This window comes from Vespula pensylvanica, chromosome 22 (genome assembly GCF_014466175.1).
Source record: "Vespula pensylvanica isolate Volc-1 chromosome 22, ASM1446617v1, whole genome shotgun sequence".
Taxonomy (NCBI): Eukaryota; Metazoa; Arthropoda; class Insecta; order Hymenoptera; family Vespidae; genus Vespula; species Vespula pensylvanica.
In genome coordinates, this window is record NC_057706.1 from 1,751,418 (window position 1) to 1,776,403 (window position 24,986).

General features: G+C 33.0%; 1 protein-coding gene across 3 annotated transcripts; it reads right to left on the bottom strand.

The window, feature by feature from the left end:
• Positions 1-749: 749 nt before the first annotated feature.
• LOC122636544 (protein grindelwald) lies at positions 750-19,970 on the bottom strand. Of its 3 annotated transcripts, XM_043827882.1 has the most exons (6): positions 19,130-19,970; positions 11,778-12,057; positions 4,916-4,978; positions 3,797-3,951; positions 3,523-3,661; positions 750-2,755 (listed from the first exon to the last, which is right to left on the bottom strand). In XM_043827882.1, the coding sequence occupies exons 2-6, from the start codon at positions 11,989-11,991 to the stop codon at positions 2,682-2,684; spliced, it is 645 nt and encodes a 214-aa protein (XP_043683817.1). In that variant the 5' UTR covers positions 11,992-12,057; positions 19,130-19,970; the 3' UTR covers positions 750-2,681. The 3 variants fall into 3 exon arrangements, with proteins under 3 accessions (XP_043683817.1, XP_043683816.1, XP_043683815.1); XM_043827881.1 differs by having other exon boundaries at positions 750-3,661; positions 3,797-3,948; XM_043827880.1 differs by having other exon boundaries at positions 750-3,661.
• Between the last annotated feature and the right edge of the window lie 5,016 nt (positions 19,971-24,986).

Genomic DNA, 24,986 nt, shown 5'->3' on the forward strand with positions numbered 1-24,986 from the left:
ACGTTCGTACGTTATTGATACAAAAAGGAAAAAACATGTTCAATCTGAAAAAAAATCGAGCTCGGTTGTAACGATGATCGCAAGATCTAGAATGATCGAGACAAAAAAACTTGGCACTTATATAGTTTCATTAAACATACAAACATATATATATATATATATATATATATATATATATGCACCTTCGTCGAAATAATTATTTTGTTTATAATTGAAACAAATTTCATTGGCCAAGAGATCGATACAATTTTTTCCATTCGATCGAAAATACACATTGAGAGTTGTTATTTGTTAGTCGATAGTTAAAAAAGAATTTTTTTTCTTTCTTCTTTTCTTTTTCCTTTTTTTTTTTTTTCTTTTTCAATAGTACACAAGTAAAAAAAAAACGCGAAAAGGAATTTTTCGCGTTGCGAAAAAGTTTGTAAAATTGAAAAAAGAGAAAAGGCACGCGGTAACATCCGGCCATTATCTAAGATTGTCAAACAATTCTTCGAACAAGGCACGATTTATCGGCGAATAATTTCTCAAACGAAGATCCCGTCGAACGCGTAAGTAAATTATAATTACCTACTTTACGTTTGATTTTCATCTTATTTCTTTTGCTCTCATATTTTTTCTCTTTGTTTCTCATCCTCTCCTTTTTTTCTTCTAAATCAAATCGATCATATATATATATATCGATCGTATAAAATAATAATGATCGTTATCGTTGGATAGATCTTTTTTTTTTTTTTAAATAAATCTTATAAATATAATTTTTTTTTATATAATTTTAATGTTCGACGAAATTTTCATTATCTTATATTCTTACGATACGATCCTTAAGAGTGTAGAACGTTCTTAAGTTAAAAGTAATTTAACAATCGTTACTATTCTTTTTTTCTTTCTTCCAAATGCAAACGATATGTGTTATAACATATATTGCTCGTTTGTTACGCTAAGAGTAAAGAGAGAGAAAGATTAATTAACCAATTAGAAATGCATTAAGAGAGATAAAAATTCGATCTAAACGATAACGATGATATCCTAATTCTACTTTCTAATATTCTTACGATCTACTATACAATTTTTTAATTATTGCTCTTCCATATAACACAATCTCCATTTATGTAAGTATTTAACTATGTTTTAAAAACGATTATTCAAATGTTTCGATATATTTAGATAATAAGATTAATTTATAAGATATGATAAATAAAATATAATCGAAAGGATGACCATATCGTTTGGTCGCATAACTCGATTATTTTTAATATTCCGTTTATTAGTAAATAAGAGACGCTAATCGATTTTAGACGATATAATTAACGTTAAAAAAAATATATATATATATATAAATATATATATTTATAACAATTTCAAGAAAATATTTGAAAAGAAGATTATCGAAGAACAATGTTTCTAAATCGACAATTATATCATTTATATCTATGCACACGTATAACTTTAGTCGAAAGACGAGTTATGGCGAAGTGATTAAAATACAATTTTCTTTAGAAGCTCGTTACCGAGGAAAATTACTTGGAAAAGTGAATGAACGAACGAACGAATTAAATAAGTAAGTAAGTAAGTAAGTAAGTAAGTAAGTAAGTAAGTAAGTAAGTAAATACTTCTCAACGATATTCATTCAGTTTCTAACTTGTAAAAGGGGTAAGGAAAGAAGCTAACGGAAATATAACTTCCCTTAACCAAGAGAATTTCCATTAAAACATGGTCGGAAGAGCGCTATCTTAAAATAACTTAAATAGTACTTTGGATAGATTTCCGAAGGAACGTGAAGTAACGGTTGTTGATTAAGAAGGATGAAAGATCGGTAAATACATACATACATACATACATATATATATATATATATATATATATATATATATATATATATGGGTGAACTTATGTAATCTATCGATATAATAGATTATGAGCTGCCATGGGCAAAGTAATATCTTCGTTTCTGGAAGACGTTGATCGTTCGAGAAAGAACCGATCAAATGATTGAACATCTTAATATCTAAAATCTTTCGAAGTATGTTTGTGCGCGCTCAGATGGGTGCGGATTATTTTTTTCTTGCTTTTTCTTTTTTTCCCTTTTCTTTTCATCTAATCTCGTTAAATATCTAAACGTGACTTGGCGATGATCGTGAATAATAGCTTAATTAACGCTAAGGCCGACGCTAAAACGAGCGCGAAAAACGAGGACTGATTAAATTTGTTGAAGAGAGAAAGAGAGAGAAAGAGAGAGAGAGAGAGAGAGAATTGTTTTTCCTTTCTTTTTCATTTTCTTCTTTTTCTTCTTATTTTCTTTGTCTTAAAAAATCCTTCATCAAAATTTCACATCAATTTGCGAACGCATTGATACAGAATAATGTTGTTCTTCTTGTTGTTGTTGTCTGATCGATTTTTTCGATCGCGTTATACCACGTACAATCCAAAAGAGAATTTCTAAAGAGAATAACAATGTTTTTGAATAAGATTCCCGAGGATTTTTCCTCGTTTTTCGCGTCGACAAAAATCGTCGTCCTATGCAAAACGTGCGCGTGCGCGTTTGCTCGTAAGGCCTTTCATGGACGGAATGGCTGATAAGGATTTTTTTTTCTTGCGTTCTTCTTCTTTTCTTTTTTTCTTTTTTCTCTTTTTTTTTTTTTTTTAGTCGATGTTTTTCGTTTTTTGTCCTTTTTTTTTCTTTTTCATCCTTTTTTTTTTGCTATTTCCTTCAAACGATTCTTAAAGCGATCGAACGAATTATCAAAGGGATTTGAACCTAAAATTAATAAATATCGATTAAACGTATAATATTTAAAGCTAGATAATGTTTCTAATAAACGCGAGGAGGGCGCTTGCACTCCTCCGGCGATGACGTCCGATGGACGCCAAAATGTATATTTTATTAAGTCACACAGCCGCACGGTTCGCGAACGCACGGAACGCGCTCGTCCGTCGCTCCTCCATCTTTCTACTTATCTATCATCATTTAACGCGTTACTTAATCTACGAATATCCTATATCCTCTTCCCTAAGTTTTACTCGTAATATTAAAAACATAAGTTAGAATCGAAAAGAAAGAAAAAAAAAAGAGTATATCTATCCTCTTTTAAAAAGATCGCAACGACAAACACGTAATCGTATATTACGTCCACGCATCATCTTCAAATATTTTCAATAAATAGCTGAACGAGAAATATGTAGATCGAAAAATGTAAAAGTGTCTTTGAAAGAAAAAAAAAGAAAAGAAAAGAGAAAGAAAAAAGAAAAAGGAAATCGATAGAATAGATCGCCGATGTTACTGTGTCCTTTTTCTTCTTTTCTTTTCCTTTCATTTTCTTCGTTTAGTTTAATCAAGGATCGATCGAGAATTAATATCGTTGATGAACGATCATTTGGATCTTCAAAAGGAACTCTCGCGTTTAGTCCGAAGCTGTGCAGCTTCTGGGCTCGGTGTCATCGCCGGATTGTCGTAAGCGTAATCCAGCGTGGTATCCTCGCTAGGATGTCTCCTAGAAAGGGGCGTACTCGTTGTGTTAGGTGTACCATTGCTGTTTGTAGTCTCCTGTGAGGAAGATATGGTCGCACTTATCGTCGGCATACTCAATTTCAGACCATTGTGTTTGTTAACGTTGTTCGCACCGGTTTCTATATCGTCTTGCACCTTGTTATTATTAGTCGCCTTCTGTAATATTGTTCGAAATAAATTTGTGAGGACAGATTGATCGTAAACATGTATACATATATATTTCTTTCTTTTCTTTTCTTTTCTTTTTTTTTTTTTTTTTATTTTAATTTCATTCGTACGATCGCTACTAACCTTGACCCACTTTTTCGAGAAGACATTATGTATCGCGTTTCCTATCTTGTTGCAACGTACAAAAGTCTTGATAAGAAGATAGACGATCACCATGATCGCCAAACACGTTAACGTCAAGGTTACGCTGAAGAGAATACGCAGCCTGTCGACTTCTCCTGAAAAATATTCGTACTATTACTTATCTTTCCGAATATGATAACAGTGGATATAGATCATATCTAAATTAATTCCTTTTCGTATTAACGAAAACGAAATGTTGGAATAAGAGAAAAAAAAAAGAAGACAAGGAAGAGGATTTCACCAATGAAATCAACGAACCGTAGACGGTCCCAACCACGATTTCGCTCTTCGTTCCATTCTTTCGGCGGCCGATTTATGTATTCGCTTAGAACCCGAAGTTATGACTTTCACGAATTTTAACGCTACGAGAGCGCGCCGTAACGAGGTGAAAGCGATTTTTACCGTAATTCGCTTCCATCACCCTCCCTCCTAATCCCCTCCTCCCGTCCAATGCTAACTAGATAATTAATCTTGCCAGGAAGAACGAACACGTTGACCGTAACTCGTTTGCATAAGTAAGATCTCGCGGTTGCCAGGAGAATGGAATTTCGCGGCAATGCTAATGTCGTGATATTAAATTTGTTACAAGCTTTTATTACTACGTGCTTGTAAGTAGGTAGATGGTTATACATGTATGTGTATGTCTGCTTATGTGTGTGTCTATCCGTGAATATCTAGAGTACGATAACGAACGTATTTTCCATTGTTACGTGTTTGCTTAGATATTCTCATTCGAATATATTACTATTTATATATATATATATAATATACGTAAGAATGAAAAATAAGGATAGTCGCGTTTATGCCTATCGCGAAATCGTAACAAACCCGTTCGTGACTGAAAAGAATGATATTTAATAAATAAATCGATCGATAAGATCGGCCGGGAAATTTTGACGTTTCTACGTCAGAATACACGTGTAAATAAGTAAGTAAGTAAGTAGGTATGTACGTCGTTGAAATCTCCGGACTCGGTCGAATCCGGATTCGTCGTTTCTTCTTCGAGAGACCGAGGATGAGTCAGCGACGAATTAGCATTCAGCCGACATACGGACTTACCTCTGAGCTCCTCGTACTGGCTTAGCTCCTCACGGAGGGCGTACCGTTGATCGTAGACATATCCTGAAATGTAAAGAAGACTCGGTCAGTTATTTACTTAAGTTATGTACATACCTATCCGGTACCCATCGATATATATATATATATATGTGTGTGTGTGTGTATATAAATTTTTCGTAATTATTATCTCTCGTTGTTGGTATAAATAATCGATAAAATCTTTTTATCTGTATTTTATTTATTTCTTTCGTTTGTGCTTTTTCTCCCTCTTTCTCGAAAAGGTTTTTGTAAAATTTATTTACTTCGAACATCGAGTTAAAAAGTAGTTTTTTCTTTTCAATCTTTCGTACAGGAACATGTGACTTCTGTTTCTTATCGTCGGTTAGCGTTAAATTTATTATCCACGCTACGCTAAACGTATGTATCGGAACCGATACGTATTCGGAAATAAATGAATGTTTAGTACCGTGTAAAAGAGTTACGTCAATGAAACTCGAATAAATTAATTCTACGTTATATATCGTAATTGGCATGTATTACCTCACATTTTCTTTTTTTATTAGAAATTTATAAATTTCTAATAATTACGTAAATTTCTAATAATTGTCTGTATAACATATTTATAAGTTTGGCCAGGGAGATTAAGATAAGCTATTATATTAACCTACGATAGAAATGAAAAGATCGAGATGAAGGAGATTAAACGATCGGATCAGAAACGAAGCATGATCGGCCCTATAAGAAGAAAGATCAAACATTCTCGCTTTGTCACGTCTCACGGGACGGAACATTATGATCGATCGTCGAATACCAAAAACCCATTTATCCCGATACAATAACACGATGTAACCCGATTGTAAGAAATAAGAAATGTATTCGGCTTTCCTACCTGCAACGTCATCCATGGAACGAGCACCATTAAGTAAGATATAAAAAAAAAAAAAAAAAGAAAAAGGAAGAAGATCGAAGATCCTCCAAGAGACGATCCTTCACGTATAGATCATGTATACGTGTGTATATACATGTATGTATGTAAATAAATAAGTAGATATAACGTTGAGATAACCAAGTGAACATAACGAACGAGATATGCGACCGGTTTACGAGAAAAGGAAAAGTAGGAAGAGAGGAGAAGCAAAAAAAAGAAAAGAAAAAGAAAAAAAAAAAGAGAAGGAAAGAAAGAGATCGTTTTACCGTAAGATTCTAACCAATAGATAGCACGATTTTCCACGATTTTTCTTTCACGACAAAAGATAACGTACGGTCCTTCCTGTTAAAGGATAGAATAAAAATGGCGTTAATAGTTCACGCGCAAGCGTATTGACGTATTCGGAGAAACCGACTACGAGTTCCTTGCTTCCTAGCAACCTGCTTGAAAACAAAACGTAGAGACGGTCGTTACCTTCTTCTTCGACTTAGATACATGGATACGTACATATATATATACACGTATATATACTTATACATACTTAGTTGATGGTAAAAGGCATCGACCGAAGTATAAGTCTCATCTACCAGATATGTTTCGCGTGAGGTACGCGACGACTATATAACAAAGAGAAAAGGACGCAGCATGGAATTAGAAAAGGTCTTAGGAAAACCCTTCACCAAACATCCCCATCCATTCACCCATCCACCCACTAACCAACCAACCACTTCGATTTTATACTCTTTCTACTTGTTTGCTTGACAAGTTTCCATTATCAACCTGGTGCTCTAGAAGGAGAAGTTAGCAAAGCGACGTTAGTAACGTTTATACAAGGAGAATCGATTTGGTAGGTAGTTCGAGATAACGCGTAATACTTAGTATATTTTCTTACCTGCTACTACACTACTACTACTACTACTACTACTACTACTATACTATACTACTATCTACTACGTGACTCATTGGACCAGCAATTATTCCGTTCGTTATGTATGTATGTATGTACATACTTATGTACATGTAAGTACTTATCTCTTCCTCGTCGTACCTGATGTTAGAAAAAAAAAATTCAAAAGAAAAAGAAATGTAAAGTAGGTCGACTTTGACATAATCGTCAAATTCAATTCTTCTATTAGTTAGATTATAAAGGATAGGTACGATGGTTTCTATAATCGACCGAAATTTAACAATAGAAGGGTTGAATATTCCAAAATTCAATTACTCTTTTTACGAAACTTCTTTTAGACCGATTTATTTATTTATTTTTCTTTTTTCAGATTGCAAACTACAAGCCTAAGAATTTCTTTTCTTCTTTTTTTTTTTTTTTTTTTTTTTTTTGAAACAAACTCATCCATCCTGCTCTCGACACCCTCTCGACAATTTCACAAAAGTATCGAATATCTTAAAGATCGACGATTTTAAAGGATACCTGTATATGAAGGGTTTATTCGATGCGAATCTCGATTTTTTAAAGGACTAAACGATCTCGCGTTAGAAAAAGCTTAGCCTTTAGACTTTTGCCTTTGTGAACAAAACGACTACGTCGTGAAAAAGAGAGAGAGAGAAAGAGAGAGAGAGAGAGAGAGAGAGAGAGAGAGAGAGAGAGAGAAAACAGGGTCGTATTTATCGACAAAGACGCCTTAGATGCAAACTTAAGAAAAGTAGAGAGATTCTCATTCTTTGTAGGGTCGCATTTAAAATCTTACTCTACCATACGAATACTAAATAAATATATACATATATATATATATATATATATATATATATATATGAATTTATAAAAAAAAAAGAAAAAACAGCTTGATACATTTGCTAAAATCAAAAGCAGAAAAAAGAAAAGAAAATAATAATATGATTGATCGAATAGATTTGTAAATACTTTTTAGATCTTTTTAGCTCTCTCGTAATAAGATTTTCGAAGGTATAAATGCGGCCCTGGTCGAGAGGCAGAAAAAGGAGGAAGATGTTCGAGGAACAGGAGGAGGAGGAGGAGGAGGAGGAGGAGGAGGAGGAGAAGAAGAAGAAGGAGGAGGAGGAGGAGGAGGAGCTTGTTTCTTTGGAGAGAGGCAACGAGAAGAGGGATACGTAATCGGAGGCACACGGTAATGCGAGATCTTGAAGAAAGGCCAGGAAAGTTGGTGGCTCTGACTCGGCTCTCACGAAATTCAATACATACAATTTTTAAATTACCATCTTCTGCTCATCCCTCTTCTTCTTTGAAAAGAAAGAGAGAGAGAGAGAGAGGGGGGGAATTACTGGAAGAAAAAAGAATATTTTGAAGGATGTAATGATGGCTTTTACTAATGGCAACCGATCAAAGGAAATCTTCATTTTATCGTGCAATTGAAAGGAAACATATTTTACCTGATACGACCGGTAAAGAAAAAAGAAAAAGAAAAAAGAAAAGGGAAAGGAAAGAATTTCTTTTTTTTTTTTTTATTAGTCTTTTTCTATCTCTGTTTCTCTTTTGTTCTTGTTCTGTCTCTCTTTCTCTTTCTCTTTCTTATTTAATTTTCTTCTTTCGCACTCCCCTAATTTGGGATCGTTTTGAGGCTCGTTTTATTCCCTACGTTTTCTTTTGTATATCTTTTTTCTTTTCTCTTCTCTATTATTTTATATACTGTTATTTATTTATTGTTAGTATTATTATTATTATTATTTTTTTTTTTTTTTATGAAAACGGTACTTCGACGAGTAATTTAAAACCGGTATTTTACCAACGAGTTTATTACGGAGTCCGGAAGAAAAAGGAAATGAACGTATTATCGAAAACTATGATCATCGATATTATTTTATTTTTACGAAATCAAATGTATTTCCGATCAATTAAACTTCATATCTTTCGTTCTAATCGATATAGAGTATTCGAATTATACGATCGATTCGATCCTGTATACATTTTTTATACTCTTTATATTATCTTTTATATACATATACATATATAAACAATTATTAACAAGATACTAATTAACAGTATATTAACAATTCACACGTTACTCGACATATCATGAATATTTATTTATTTTTGATAATGAAAGCTGAAGGTGTCTTTTATTGTATAGCAAAGTAATATTTTTTTTTCTGGTTGAGAAAAAGGCCAACAACGATTTCATGGAGAAAGAAGAATAGAGCTAGGCTCCAGAAACAGAGAGAGAGAGAGAGAGAGAGAGAGAGAGAGAGAGAGAAAAACAGAGAGAAAGAGAAGGAGGCAGAGAAATAGAGAGAGAAAAAGAAAAAGAGAGAGGGAAAGAGAGGGAGAGATGATGCCTGAAGGAGGAGAAGAAGAAGAAGGTAGAAACCGGTGAGTCATCAAGCGCGTTCGTTCGTGGGAAGCCGACGGGGACGGTCAGGTGCAAAGTCAACGGACGCGGTCCTCGTCGAGAGTACGGAGGTTCATCGAGCGCCTATATGCGTTCCGGTGAACGTTTGCGGAACGCAGCCCGGTAAAAAGTCATTCCGTGTCACGCTTCTGGACACAGAGAGAGAGAGTTCGATGTCCCGTATATTTCGTTTTTTTTTCTTTTCTTTTCCTTTTTTTTTTTCTTTTTTTGATTTATTCATTCCGTTATCTCAATTAGAACGCATAAAATATTAGATCGAAAACATCAATTTAAATCGATTCATCTTTATCTTCAGCTTGAACTTCTGCTCGAAGCTGTCACGATGTCACGTGTGTGTATATAGATTTTTTTTTGGTGTGTTTTTCTTTTATACGGGACACGCGTAAAAAATTACATTTCAAATATCGATACGAATCGATTCGCGTTTACCTTAGCTTTTAAATGGAACGACTGTTCTGTTGTAGCTGTTGGTAGTTTGAATTTTATTAAATGGTATTCGACGATAACGCGTCGCATTTATCGATACCATAGATTGGAACTAAATATGTATACGACAAGTGGATAAGATCGAGAACGACAGTCATGATATTTCACACTGTGTGTATATACCTGTAACTACATAATGCTAGGTAACTTGATCTAATACGGGGAATACCATTAATTGCGATCGACTAAACTAAAAAAAAAAAAAGAAATAACTATTTCTCGTAGAGTAAAATCGATTAAATCGAATATATTCGTGCGTCGTCAAATTCTACGATGAAAAAAGAAAAGGAAAAGGAGAAAAATATCCATCAATCGTTTCTTTAAATCGTCGCGACGAAAATTTCGACATTTTCAGTGTTTTTATAGAACGTTAAGAAATACTTATCGAGATAACGATTAACAATTAATTAAAATACAATATTAATAAATAATATATCCGAGAAAGGAAAGAAGTTTCCTCGTGCTCGTTTCAAATGTCACCTGATCAAACATTCAACGCGATCGTATATGCTAAACCTTCTTTTCTTACTTCACGTACACTCGCGCGTTATTAATCGAGTAAAAGTCATTCAAAGAAAAAAAAAAAAAAGAAAAAGAAAATAGAATAAAAGGGGAAAAAAAAATAAACGAAGAGAAACTTAGATATGTAATTTAAAAGGCAATTCGTAATGATATTTCATTTCAATTGGAAATAATGTTATTTTTATAATGTATTTATATCGATTAAATAACGTATTTACACATGTATTTATAATGTTCGAATTTTAATTGGTAAATAATGCGTTTGTTATTCTTCCTACGAGATATAGTAGTACGTATCGAGAATTAATCGTGCATGCGTGAGATAAAGTAAACTGTTCATCGTGAAACGACGTTTAAACTGGTTTTTCATTCATAAAACGATGCGACACGTAGGAAATTGTCGGCGTCGTCGTATTTTCTAAGAAATATTGGTCGGCCGTGTCGTAACAGTCTTACGTACGAAACGAGAATAACTTGCTTCCTCCGTCGAAGTAACGTACTTACTCGAAAGGATATGAATACCTAACGTAAAAGTACTTAAGTAGTTTGTTCTAAGAAACGTTTTCACACTTTAGACGAGGAAAAGAGAGATAATGTACATAGATACGTACATGTTTATATAAATATGTATATATAATAAATATATAATTAATGGTTTTCATTGAAAACGATATCTTAAACGATTATAATCGATTAATAATCGAATAATATTCGATATCAATGAACTAATTCAACAAAAAAAAAAAAAAAAAAAAAAAAGAAAGAAGAAAAAACGAAGCAAAGAAATTTTCTACGGATGATTGGTTAACACATTTGCAAGAAGCATCTTAAAAAGTTACGACAATAATATTCTTCGAACGAATCAGAAATATTCGGTATTGGATTCTAACAAAATGGAGTTACCGTCGGTTCACGAAATTCCTACGAACGTGACTCAAATTTGTTTTGGGTCTTATATAACGAAACGATTCCTTTGAATCGGTATTCTTTGGAGGGAAAGAGGGTTGGGGAAAAAAGAAGGAAGAAAGAAAAAAGAGAAAAAAGATGAAAAAAAAAAAAAAGAAAAAGGAAAAAGAAGAAGAAAAAAGACCTGTACCTTTGAATGAGAACCTATATAACGTCAAGTTGGAAGTCTCTTCTCTCCTTAGCAGGTCCCTAAGGGTAATATTTATCCGGGCAGTAGAGCAAAAGGGAGAAAAAACCGGTCTAGTTGCTCGAACTAGAGGTCCCTTTTGAAAGGGACCACCTATTTCGTTTGGATTTCGTCCGAACGAAACTTCTGCACGAACGTCCATCGTTTCCTTTTATATCTAAACCATCTTAGAAATAAATAGAGACAGAAATAGATAGAGGAAAGAGAGAGAGAGAGAGAGAGAGAGAGAGAGAGAGAGAGAGAGAGAGGAAGGTCGAGAAAAAGAAAGAAAGAAAAAAAAGAAAAGAAAAATGTTAGAAGAAGAACGTGGGAGAAGAGAGAAAAAAGAGAAAAGTATTTTTCTTTTTTTTTTTTTACAGAATAGAATGTAATAAACCGTCACGTTCTAACGGTTCGAACAGAGTAAGTAGATAAAGTAAGTAGTTCTCTTACCTTGACAATCTTTTAAACAGTCCTCCGGTTGATGATTGTGATCGTCAGGATCGCAAATCGTGGAGCAAGGCTTACATTGCGTATCGAATCGACTGCAATATTCCACACTCGTACAAAATTTCTGACCGCATTTGCTGCCACGTAAATTCAAACCCGTCACGATCGAACCCGTGACGCAGAATACGAAGATTATCGTTTTAACGAGAGAAGACATCTTCTATTCTTCTTCTTTTTCTTTTATTTTTTATTTTTCTTCTCTCTCTCTCTCTCTCTATCTCTCCTTATCTATCTTTTTTTTTCTTTATCTTCTTTTCTCTCTCTATCTCTTTCTTTCTCTCGCATGGGAGACGAATATCTCGCAAAAAATCACGGTGGCCGGCTAAGAATCTTAGAATATCTACGAAGATCCTCGAATCTTCGAATTTCTCTATCTCTGTCTCTATCGATCCTGTTAACGTCGAACCTCGACATCATGGGTCTCGTTTCACGCTCGAACGATTATCTTCGCTCGCGGTCATCTTCGAGATCGTCCTTTAACGGTACACGAACGGAATATCTCGAATAGGAAACCCGTCCATCGGACGTGAAGCTGGAATAATAAAATAAGGAAAACTATTATTCGCATGATCGAACTCTATGGAAAACGGATAATAATATTAGAACGAATTTTTCGCTCTATATTTCTAATAATAAGATAAAATTTAATAATGGTTTTCCACGATTTTAAAAATATTAATCGATAATCGTAAGATTTAAAATCTCTTTTATTATAGGGATTATATATTCTTCTTCTTTTCTTTACTTTTTTTTTCAAGTATTTTTAATCGATTATTATCGTTCGTCTGACTAAGTCCAATCATCGACGTATAAATTTATCGATGATCAAGATTTATCCTATGAAAGATGTTGTCGGCCGTGAGATTTTAATGGCGAAGAGGCAAAAAAAAAAAATAATAATGATGAAAATAAAGGAAAATAAAAAGAATGGGGAAAAAAAATAAATAAACGCGAACGTCCATCGTTCTTTGTCGCATTCCTTCGTTCATATCGCGATATGAGAAACGATTAATGTAGATACACACGCATATTCTATATATTATATCAACATTGCGAATAACAAACGAAGAATATTTGTTTATGGTTGAATATGACTCATGTACACGTTTGAATAATCACAAAAAATGAAACCTTATCTTTCCCTTCTTCTTCTTCTTCTTCTTCTTCTTCTTCTCCTTCTTTCTTTGCTTCAAAAAATTCGGTCTCGCAAAATAAAAAAATAAAAAAAGAAATAAATAAAAAACGATAGGATAATCCATCTTTTTCTTTTCTTTTCTTTATTTTTGTTTGTTGCGAATTATCGTGCAACAAGGACGAACGTCGAATAGAAAAAAGAAAAGGAAAGAAAATTCTTTTCGATTATTTTCTCTATTTTTTCCCAAGATGAATATTCTTTATTCCGGTTAGTTATAACGTAAATCTTTTAAAGCGATATAACTGTGAAACTAGAATTGATTATTTCACGCTAAGGTAAGTACTTACTTATTCCGTTTCGAAAGCATTTACTGTACATACTTGTTCGTTCAACCTAACGCGACGATAGTTCTCGAACGGTATATAAGCAATACCAAATAAGTACAGTTAAGATTTGTCGTTGCTTGCATATTTACATATCTATACATATATATATATACACACGTACGTCGTGATTTTAAGACGAAAACGTAAATTCATCCGAGCGAATGAAACGGAAGCCGGACTCTTGGGATCTCGTGCGATCGGCATGAACGATTACGCGAGCGTGCAAGTTGCTCGTTTGATTACGCAACAATTCGTAAATTCGCGGTGAAACGATAAGAATGTTTCTCTTCGTACGCGTTCTCATTTTTCTTTCTCTCTCGGTTTTCTTTTCTTTTTATTCTTTTCGTTTTTCCGAACGACTTTCTTATTGTTGTGTTTGTTCGTTTTCTTTTTCTTTTTTCCTTTTTTTCTCTCTCGAAGTAGCACTCGACAAGGTGCGTATAAACAGAGACACGTAATATGAGAATTGAGAAAAATAAATTACGAGCCGATCTAATCGATCGATTATTTCTGTTCTGTTTTTTTCTTTTTCTGTTTTCTTTCTTGATTTGTCTTTTTCCTCTTTCTGTTTCCTTTTCTTTTTTCTTGACACAGGAAATATCGTCGTATCTTGATAACATTGTTTCTATTATACTCGTGTAAAATACGATGGGAATCTCTGTTATGGTAAGAAAATAAGTTCTCGTAGAAGAAGAAAAATATGTGTAATTACGTGAGCGCGAAACGATAATTCGTGCTAACCGTTTTTCAAACGTGGATGATAACGAGAAACACGCTTCATTATCTATCAGACCTTTCGTACGTTCGCCGAGACAAAGCACAGACGTGCGGCAAACGGGACGGCAATGACGCTCGCGGAATATCATAATTAATCGTTCGTTTCTACGACCGACTATTACGTGTTATCGTTCACGAACGTATTCCCGAGGAACAATTCGTTTTTCAAATCCAATCTCTCGATTCACAACTCTTCTCAACTAATCTACGAAGAAATTTTCAATGAATTATTTTTACATCGATTTTTTGATGATTCGGAAAAAAAGAACAGAAAAGAAGAAAATCTCCGATATTTATTCGCATCGTTAATACCGATATACTCCGACATATTCGAAATCAAAATTCGATTTTGTTATCTATTCGTTGTATATACATGTACGATCGTGGAATAAATGAATTTTTCATTTGAAATTAAAAGATGACAATAACATCTATCGTTAATCATTATTTTTATTAGGTTCTATTAGTTAGCATACTTTTGTTACGCATTTTGATTCTTATTGTATAGAGTTGACTTCAAGAGAGAAAGAAAGAGAGAGAGAGAGAGAGAGAGAGAGAGAAAGAGAGAAAGAGAGAGTAAAGACTCGGAACGTGTGTACCTGGTACCAAGATCGAACGGTGTGCAACGTGCACGTTTACACGATCGTACAACGTGAAACTTAAACTATATGTATATATACCTAGATATCTATAGTTATCGTTAGGCGCTCGACTCTCTAATGACCGGAAACCGAGTATGCGCGTTCGTGCACGCGAGTATCGTCCGGCCACTCGTTCTCTGTAAGCGTCTATGTATCTTTCTTCTATCTTTGTTAAACTTAGATGGATATAAATATATATATATATATATATAGACACACATGTGTAAGTGCACACAAACAGATAGAAACGCTAACGTTAGAGAAGAAAAAAAAATGTCCAAGAACGACCGCGATCTTTCCGATCGTCGTATTTTTACATCGTAACTTTGTAACTTTACCTCATTTATTAATCTTTTCCTCCTAGCACGCGGTTTCATTCTACGTCCGCGTTAAACAAAACGAAGAAATAAAATGATATACAATGTCCAATAAATGCGATACCATGCGAGAGGTTTTCTATTCTTTTTTCTTTTTCTACTTTCTTTAGAAAAAAATTCGTAGCATGGATATTTATATGCATTCAAGTTTCAACTTGGTGTTTTTAATCGGTATTTGTTTCTTATTTCTTCTTATTATTTATTGCATACATATTTACGTGTGATACGTGTCCGACCGACGAAAAATTTTTTATATTGTTTTTATTCGCGTACGATATAGAGAGAGAATAAGATCGTTTTAGATTTGTCCGGTTCGAGAGTCGGAGTCGTCGGTTCGATATCGAAAGGAGATCGGTTGGAAGTCATAAGGCGTAGGTAGCGCGCAAGCGGCGAAACGGCAGGAATGTTGTCCAACTGGTTTCGAAGGTTTCGTGAGCTTCAAAGAGAAGATGAAGAAGAAGAAGAAGAAGAAGAAGAAGAAGAAGAAGGCGGCTACGCAGTGTAACGTCGTGCTTTGACCTATGTACTTACGTATATACATACATATATATATATATATATATACATGTATGTATGTATGTATGTATTTAATTATTACACATACAGAACGTATCTATTAGAACGACACGCGTTCCCGTAATTGATACAATATGGCTGACAAATGTTTTTCTTCATCACTTGTTTACGCGTTGATTATTTTATAATTACAAAATCGATCGTTGTTTTTTCCTAATTTCATTACGCTCATTGTCTTTTTTAATCGACGAATATTTTTTACTTATTTTTGTCTTCTTTTTCCTTACGATTTGATCCTTGCGTCTTTTTTCCATTTTTTCCTTTTACCGAGCAAAAGAAACAAAGAAAGAAAAATACAAGAAGGAACGGAATTGCGCACTTGGTAATGTTATTTATTAAAAGACAAGTGCAATGCCGTAAGAATTATTTTCATTTGAATTGATTAACTTTGTTGGTATCGTTATTGCGAATAAACGATATTCCTTAAGAATTTGAAGAAGGCTAATCCGCACGTTCGCCTCGTTAACGGTATCTTTCGAGTTTAATGAGACGACGAGGTAAAAGAAAAGAAAAAATATTTCTATCTAGGTGCATATATATATATATATATATATATATATATATTTTTAGTGATAAAATTAACTCAGCTTTCGTTATCGCAAATTAATGTATTGTTCGGACGAGTTATCGAGCAAATTTATTGAAATAACAAAAAAGAAAAAAAAAAAGAAAAAGAATAAAAAAGAAAAAGGAAGAAAGGAAAACAAAAACAAATATCGATTGAAATTTCTGATAAGCGTAATCACGTACATAGCATATGGCAAACACAATGAATACTCTTAGTCCTACTTCGTAAGAATCTATAGTGTGTACGGATTGGATGACATCGTCCTGTAGAAAGTCTCGCGTTCCACGAGTGAGTACAGTCTCGACACCCACGCGCTATTATTCCGTGTGCTTTCGCCGTGAAAAATGGCGCGCATTTTGAATAGTTAAATCAACTCGGCCTTGAGATACCACGAGAGATTCAAAAGGGTATACCATTGTTCGTTTAAATCATTTACGAGGATGAATAAATAAGTGATAAAAAGACCGAGTGTCGTGAAGTAATCGTAGATAATATCCGGTTTGAGAATTTAACTATAAAGTTCAAAGTTCAATGCGAGCTGAAAGAAAAAGAGAAATAAAAGTAGAAATAGAAAGAGAAAGAGAAAGAGAGAGGGAGAGAGAGAGAGAAAGAGAAAGATAGAATAGTCGTGCCGTTTGATCCACGCATCGAAATCTTCGAGAATCGAACGTTTCCTCCGCACAATTTTTTACTCAACATGGCGCTAATACGAAAAAAATATTTTAATACAATATAATATACTTACGTTAAACGTTCGTTATGTTAAATATATATATACACACATCTATATAGATATGTATATATATATATATGTCCCTTTCTTTTTTCTCTTGCATTCATAGATCCTTTCTGGAGATAATCGGAGAACGAACGATCACACGAACACACACTCGTACACAATAAAATGTAAAAAAGAAACGATCGATGGATCATTAAATGTATAAAAACGTTGAGGCACGATCGAACGGATTTTCACCATGAACACAACGACGAAGAGAGACAGAGAAAAATAGAGAAACAGGCGGAGAGAGAGAGATAGCAATAGACAGAGACATAGAGAAAAAGAGAGAGAAAAAGGAGAGAGAAAAAGAAACCGCGGGAGAACACTCGAAACACCTGCTTCGATATCGACTTACTGAGCTCGACTGTCGATCGTAAAGAGCAAACCTAATGGCACAAGTCCTCTGGTTCGATCCCCACCTCGGAAAGTCAGTCCGACCGCAACACCTCTCTCTCCTCGAGTTTCTCTCCGCACCCCGGAGAGCGCACCTGCCCCCTGTCGACGACCGCCATTTTTCTCTTTCTCTCTCTTTTTCTCTCATACACACTCTCCGTCTACCTATCCTTCTCTTTCTCTCTCTCTCTCTCTTTTTCTCTCATACACACTCTCCGTCTACCTATCCTTCTCTTTCTCTCGTTTTCGTCTAATCACCCCCACCATTACTCTCACAACCTGACGTTTACCTGTTGCCAGCCTGCGCGCGCACCTTTCGCGGTTTTCCACGTTCCTTCGACGTACTACGAACATCGTTGTGTCGTTCTCTTATATTTCACGTTCATTTTAATATTATCACATTCCTACCTTCCCTTTTCCTTTAGGACAGACGATGACGATACATGTTATATATGACTTGTACATATTTATATGCGGAAAGAGCAATTTTTGATGTATGTTGTATTAACGTTGTTCTGTTTTTTGTGAATGACAAGAAAAAAGTTTTGTCAAGTAAGAAAAAAAAAAAATATATATATATATATATGATATTCGTAATAATTTATACGATAAATTCGTTCAGTGTAAAAAATTGGTATTTTTGGGAATAGGTATCATTTTGAAGAAGAAAGAGAAACGAAATAATGCACTTACCGAATGATCGAAAAAAAGGAGTCTTGATTGATCGTGCTTGAAAATGAATAAGATTGATAGAATAATGAATGGTTAAAAAAAACATATCTCTTTCTCTCTTTCTCTCTCTCCCTCTCTCTCTCTTTCTGTTTAGCAATTTCTCTCTCTCTCTCTCTGATCTGATTTGACGATATACATATTTATTGCGTATTAAATGTTCATACAAAGATATAACAATGATCTTCGCGTATTCGCGGCGCTACAGGTGCTTACGTTATTGCGGGTTAATATCGTGGCTTCGAAGGAAACGAACGAGTTTTATTGCCTGCGCGAAAAGTATGAGGATATGTCGCAAAGTTTTATTTCGCGTCTGATTTCGTCGTCTTTTTCGTCGTTATTTTTACGAGACGATAAAAAAAGCAGCAAGAAGTTCTCTTATATCCTTTCTCACTTATTTATTTATTTTATTTTACTTTATTTTATTTTATTTTATTTATTTATTCATTCATTTATTTATTTACCTCTCTTTAATCCCCCCCCCCTTTTGTTTTTTTTTTCCTTCTTCCTTTACTTTTTTTTTCCTTTTCTTTTTGTTTCTTCTAATATTCACATACTCCTCCAAATTAATCCGATTTACTTTTGCTGCTCTGGTTACGCCATTTATCCTCGACATTATCGTATTGATCGAATAAATATTTTTACTTTCGACGAGAGTTTGTCGTTAAGAATTTCTCTTTCTCTCTTTCTCTCTCTCTCTCTCTCTCTCTCTCTCTCTCTCTCTCTCTCTCTCAAAAAGTGATAATAAAAAAAGAAAAAAGAAAAGTTATTGCAAAAAGAATAGAAGAATTTTCCGAGGATGGTGGCGGATTTAACGATCGCGCGTTTTTAAAAGATTTTACAATTTTTTTTCTCATCATCCTCCCCTTTTCTTTTCTTCTCTTCTTTTCTCTTCTCTTCTCTTTTCAACGCGTTTTTATCAAAGACGATACTCTCTCTCTATCTCTTTCAATACACACGCATACAAAGTTATGAATAATTACTCACACGTATTCTTCGCGCGCAAGATGAATTTAATTATTTTACATAAAGGAAATAAAAGATAAGGGAGGGAAGAAAAAAGAAAAGAAAGAAAAACTAAAAACGTCGTGTGAAATCCACATTTTTATCGAGCCCCTACATTTCTTCTCTCGCTTTTCGTTTATTCTCCCCTCCCGATTGATCAATCCGATGCTCTCGCAAAAAAGAGAAAAGATAAAAGAAAAAAAGAAAAAGCAATGAAAAAAATAAGAGAAAAGAAAAGAAAAAATCCCTCCCAACGTCTACCTACATTCTAGATCACTACAAAGAGTAATAATGCCGAGTTTGTGCGCTTTTTTTATATATAATATATATATATATATACTTTTTAATTTTTTTTCGAGTTTTTCTTTTTTATTGTTTCTCTTTATCTTTTTTTATTTTCTTTCCCCGTCCCCACCCAGCTCTCGATTTTCTTTTCATTTTATTTGTGATTTTGTTCTCGGTATTTCGCACATCCTCTCTCACTAACTTCCCCCCTCCCCCCTAATGAAAAGTTTGTTCGTTTCTAAGAATCATATCGCTTTTTTAATAAGTTTTTTTTATTCTTTTTTCTCTTTTTTTTTTTTTCTTTTTTTTAATATAGTTATTAGGATGGACACCCTGTATCGATCTTCCCTCCCTCCGTCTTTCGCTCTTCCCTTTTTTTCAACGCGTTTATTTTTTCTTTACTTTTTCTTTTTTCCTTTCTTTTCCTTTCTTTTTTTCTCATATCCGTTTATCATTCCTTTATACATACATACATATATATATATATATATATATATATATATATATGTATATATATACGTACACACGCTCACGTTCTCTTTCTCTCTCTCTCTCTCTCTCTCTCTCTCTCTCTCTCTCTCTCTCTCTCTCTCTCTCTCTCTCTCTCTCTCTCTCTCTATTACTATTCATCTCATTTACCTTTAAATAAGGTACTACAATCTACGAGAAAAGCACCCATATGGGAGATGATGATTCTTTTTCTTCTCTCTCTCTCTCTCTCTCTCTCTCTCTCTCTCTCTCTCTCTCTCTCTCTGTCTTTTTTTTTTTTCTTTTTTCTTTTTATTATCATTTTCATTCATCACTTAACAGCTAGTATCCTTGATCTTTGTTTAATTCCATAACTATATTTCATGGTCGACACCTGCTTTTAATACTGATGCATTATAAAATTAATGTTAAATGCTTAATATATACATACATATATATATATATATATATATATATACATATATATATACATATATATATATACACATATATATATATATACACACGCGATAATTTTCTCTCATACATTCATATGCAAACATACATTTCCTCTCACTCTCTCTCTCTCTCATTCTCGTATATCTATCGCACATTACGCTTGCAATCAGACTTCTTCATTTCCGATTCGCTTGTTCCTTTCGCACGCACGCTCTTTCACAAGCGATTTTTCGATTGCAACGCTATACAAATTACGAGTTTTACGATTGCTTATGACTTGTATGTATGTGTGTATGTGTTTTTTTTTTCCTTTTTTTCTTTTAAAAGCTGCGATTAATAAAAAAAAAGGTGCGAGATAAGAAGCGATTCGAAGAGAATATACGCCCGCGTATATCGAGATATCTCGTCGAGAGTGAACGGGAGAAGGGGTGGGATCGAGGATAAGGGTAAGGGTGAGATGGGTCGAAGGGATCACGCGAAATCTGTCTTTAAAATGAGTATTTTATACAACATATATGTTATGTTTTTTGTCATAAAAAATCACGAGACACGACGATCCTTACTTTTATCGTTTAATTTAGACGTCACATAGGATATACACAACCCCCTTCGTAGGAATATCTACTAATATGAAAAGGAAAAAAATAGTCACCTCTACGAGACGTTTTAATCTCGATTCGCGAGCGTACTTGCTGCCACTACTCTTTTATCACACTTTCGTTTCGTTCTGTTTTATTTTCTTACTTATTTATTTATTTATTTATTTATTTATTTATTTATTTATTTATTTGTTTATTTAATTATTTATTTGTTTACTTATTTATTTGCTTATTTATTTATTTACTTTTTTTTTATTCATTTTTATTTTTATTTTTATTTTTTATTTTTTTCTCTTTTTCATTATTTCGACTCTTCGTTCTCTTTATATCGCTTCGTCTGACGTAATCTCGTCATCGTCATCGTCATTGTCGTTTTCGTCTTCGTCTTCGTCTTCGTCTTCGTCTTCGTCTTCGTCTTCGTCTTCGTCTTCGTCGTCGTCGAATTAACACGGGATAAACGCAATGAATCGCTTCTCGTAGCTTTATTTTTTATTCCTTTTTTCTCTCCCCCTTGGTCTCACCTTCCCACTTAATTTTTGCCTTCTTGAGGAACGAGCACGTCTGCTATTAGTCGACGAGAAAATTCTTCGAATTTTCATCGACGTCTGTCAAATTTTTTGGTTCCTTTTCTTTCCTCTTTTTTCTTCTTTTTTTTCTTTCTTTTTTTTTTTCTTTTTCAATACTTTCCGCACGTCATTAAGTGATATCACGTCGCGATAATGACGGTACGTGTTTAACAAATACGATGTAGAAGAAAAAAAAAAAAAGAAAAAACAGAAAAAATATAAAGATAATTAAACGAAGTTTCTAAATTATAATGCACGTCACAACACATTTATTCTTCTCTCGAAGTATGAAAATAGCAATAACTATGATACGAGCGAATCTAACAAACTTACAAACCTACAGGATTAATCATTTGATATCACACGTTAGTACGAATTAAAAAATATTAATAATAAATGTAGCTTTACATAAGAAACTTTTTTATACATATATATATATATATATATATATATATCTTCTTTTTTTCTTTTCTTTTTATTACTCTATCGGCGCACACGATGACCGGGGATAGAAATGAAAAACACAAGTCTAAAGTTTCCGTTACCTTTTTTTTTTTCTTTTTTTTTTTTTCCTTTTTATTTCTCGTTCCTCATAACAGACGTCGATGAAATCGCAGGTGATAAACTTTTTCTCTTTTTTTTTTCTTCCTTCCTTTTCTCCTTTCTTTTCTTTTTCTTTTTTTTTTCTTTTTCTTTTTTTCACGCTCTGTATCTAGATAGATTTCAGTCTCGCACAGGACCATTGCGTTTGCCGTATTAGTTCGTTGACTACTACATTAATACAAAATATACTTTTATTATAATTTATATTCGTGTTAATTAATAATAATCATCATCAATAATAATAATAATAATAATAATAATAATAATAATAATAATAATAATAATAATAATAATAATAATAGTAATAATAATAATAATAATTATAATAATAATAATATTTATAATAATAATAATATTTATAGCTTCTTTTTATTCTTCATTAATTTTTTTTTCCATTTTCTTTTTCTTTTCTCTTTTCCTTTTTCTTATTCCTTTTATCGCCGACGAAACAAAATCGTCCGACATACGGCGAATCTCTTCGTCCTCTGTTCGATTAGACGCGATCATTCTTCAAAACCATTTTCGGCTGAAGATAAATATCCCGAATGAATGAATCGATGGATAGATAGATCTCTATCCATCGATGGATGGATAGATGGGTGGAGAAAAGAAGAAAAATAAAAAAAGAAAAATAAGAAACAAGAAAAAGACAAGGGAAAGAAACAAGACTAATATATATATATATAAAAAAGAAAAAATAATGTCATTAACGAATATGAAATAGAATCACGTTCACCGACTTGAAGAATCAAGATTGATTGACCGCTATCAAACTTGATTTTCAATATTATCGGTATAACGGAAGCGGATATAGATGAGAATAGATAAGAGACGTTCGAGGGACATACGAGCGAGATAGGAGATAAGGGTAAGAAAGGGAGAGATTGGCCTAAATAGACATATTTACACGAAAGGCCGAACAGTTTATATATAATCTCCTTTTTCGTACGAAAAAACACGCGTTTTGCCGAAAGGGAATTTCGAGCTCGCTCGTGAAATGGTTAAAAAGAAAGAAAATAAAAAAAGAAAAAAAAAAAAGCAAAATAAGAAAAAAGATATAGAAAGGAAAGAAAAGAAAAGAAAAGAAAAAGAAATTAAAAAAAAAATGAAATAAGAAACAAATTATTGTTTTTTTTTTTTTTTTTTTAAGTTAAAATATCCATGACAAACGAAGTATAAAATATTAATTAACTTAAGAGAAACCGAGGGAACAAAGAAAAAAAAAAAATAGAAAATAAATCGTCGATACGTGAGTATCGCTGAGGTATTAATAAAAAAAATAAACAAAAGATTATGATAATGATAACAATAATATTAATAATAATAATAATAAAAAATAAAAAATTGAGAAAAGAACGATCGAGGACAACGCTACGTATGCATATATATATATATATATATATATATATATATATATATATATATATATATATTACACGTATTTATCTACATAGATACATCACGAACGGGACGAAGAGATGCACCGTATCGTCCCGGAACTTCCGCCCGGCGGATTCTACAAAAAAAAAACTGTTTTACACCCATTCATCATATAGATTCGTTTATATCCTTATATTCAGTTCTATAAAGCGCTACTATTCTAAGGACTTAATACCAAGTGTCTGGTTTTTTCCATTTTTTTCCTTTTTCTTAATTTTTTTTCTTTTTCTTTTTCTTTTTTCTTTTCTTTAATCTTCATCAAAACTCTCACAATTTCTCCCTCATCTTTATTTATTTATTTAGTTCTATCTTTCTTTCTTTCTCTCATAACAGAGTTCTTTTCTCGTATAATCACTCAGAGTTTCTAATCATTCCTTCCTTTCTCTCTCTCTCTCTCTCTCTCTCTCTCTCTCTCTTTCTCGTTTTTTCGTTCCTTCTCTCTCTCCTTTTACCTCCCTCTTCTATTATATCATCATATACATATATATATATATATATTTATTTATATATATATATATATATATATATATATATTTATATCGTGAGACACGTACGGAGCGTCACGTTCGACGGCGACGGTTTAAATAAATAATCGTTGAAAAAATATATTATTAAAAAGTAGGTACAAATAGGATCGGTGATTCCTTTGACGAATAATAATACGTTCGCGTAAGACACCCACACTCTTACAACTCTTCGTGTTTTATTTGTTATTTATTTAGTTATTTATTTATTTATTTATTTATTTGTTTATTTGTTTGTTTGTTTGTTTATTTGTTTCTTTCCCTTTTCTTCTTTTTAAATCCTTTTCACTGTATCCTTTTCACCTCCTCATTCTTTTTCTTCTTCTCCCTTTCTTTTTTTTTTGTTATTTACTTATTTATTTAATTATTTAATTATTTATTTATTTATTTAATTAATTATTTATTTATTTATTTATTCATTTGTATCACTTTATACCGAAAAAATCTCTTATCTCCCGCTTTCTAAAAAAAATTTCGTCTTCTCAATTGCTCTCTTTCTTTATCTTTCACTCTCTTCCACCTACGATACTTAATATCTAACACGACTTTTAACGCATTCTCTAACCGAATAATTAATTATTCAGAATGCAATACGATCGATTTTCGCGACTCGGTGACGCGCAGAGTCGCGAATCTGCTTATTTTCCGAGTCATTTTTATTGTTTTCGATCGTCAATCATTATTACTTTATGTTCCTTTCCTTTTCGATTATATAAAACGTATAATTTAGAATATTCATATACATATATATATAGATATATCTATATTTAAATAGATTTCTTTGTTCTTTGATCTCTCTCTCTCTCTCTCTCTCTCTCTCTCTCTCTCTCTCTCTCTCTC

What these genes read in the sequence shown, in the direction of transcription:
- LOC122636544 (XM_043827880.1), bottom strand. Translation starts at nt 11,991, where the DNA reads ATGTCTTCTCTCGTTAAAACGATAATCTTCGTATTCTGCGTCACGGGT. An exon ending in CTGTTTAAAAGATTGTCAAG is followed by an intron (nt 4,979 to 11,777) that starts GTAAGAGAACTA and finishes TTTACATTTCAG; the next exon opens with GATATGTCTACGATCAACGG. An exon ending in TCTCGAAAAAGTGGGTCAAG is followed by an intron (nt 3,662 to 3,796) that starts GTTAGTAGCGAT and finishes ACAATATTACAG; the next exon opens with AAGGCGACTAATAATAACAA.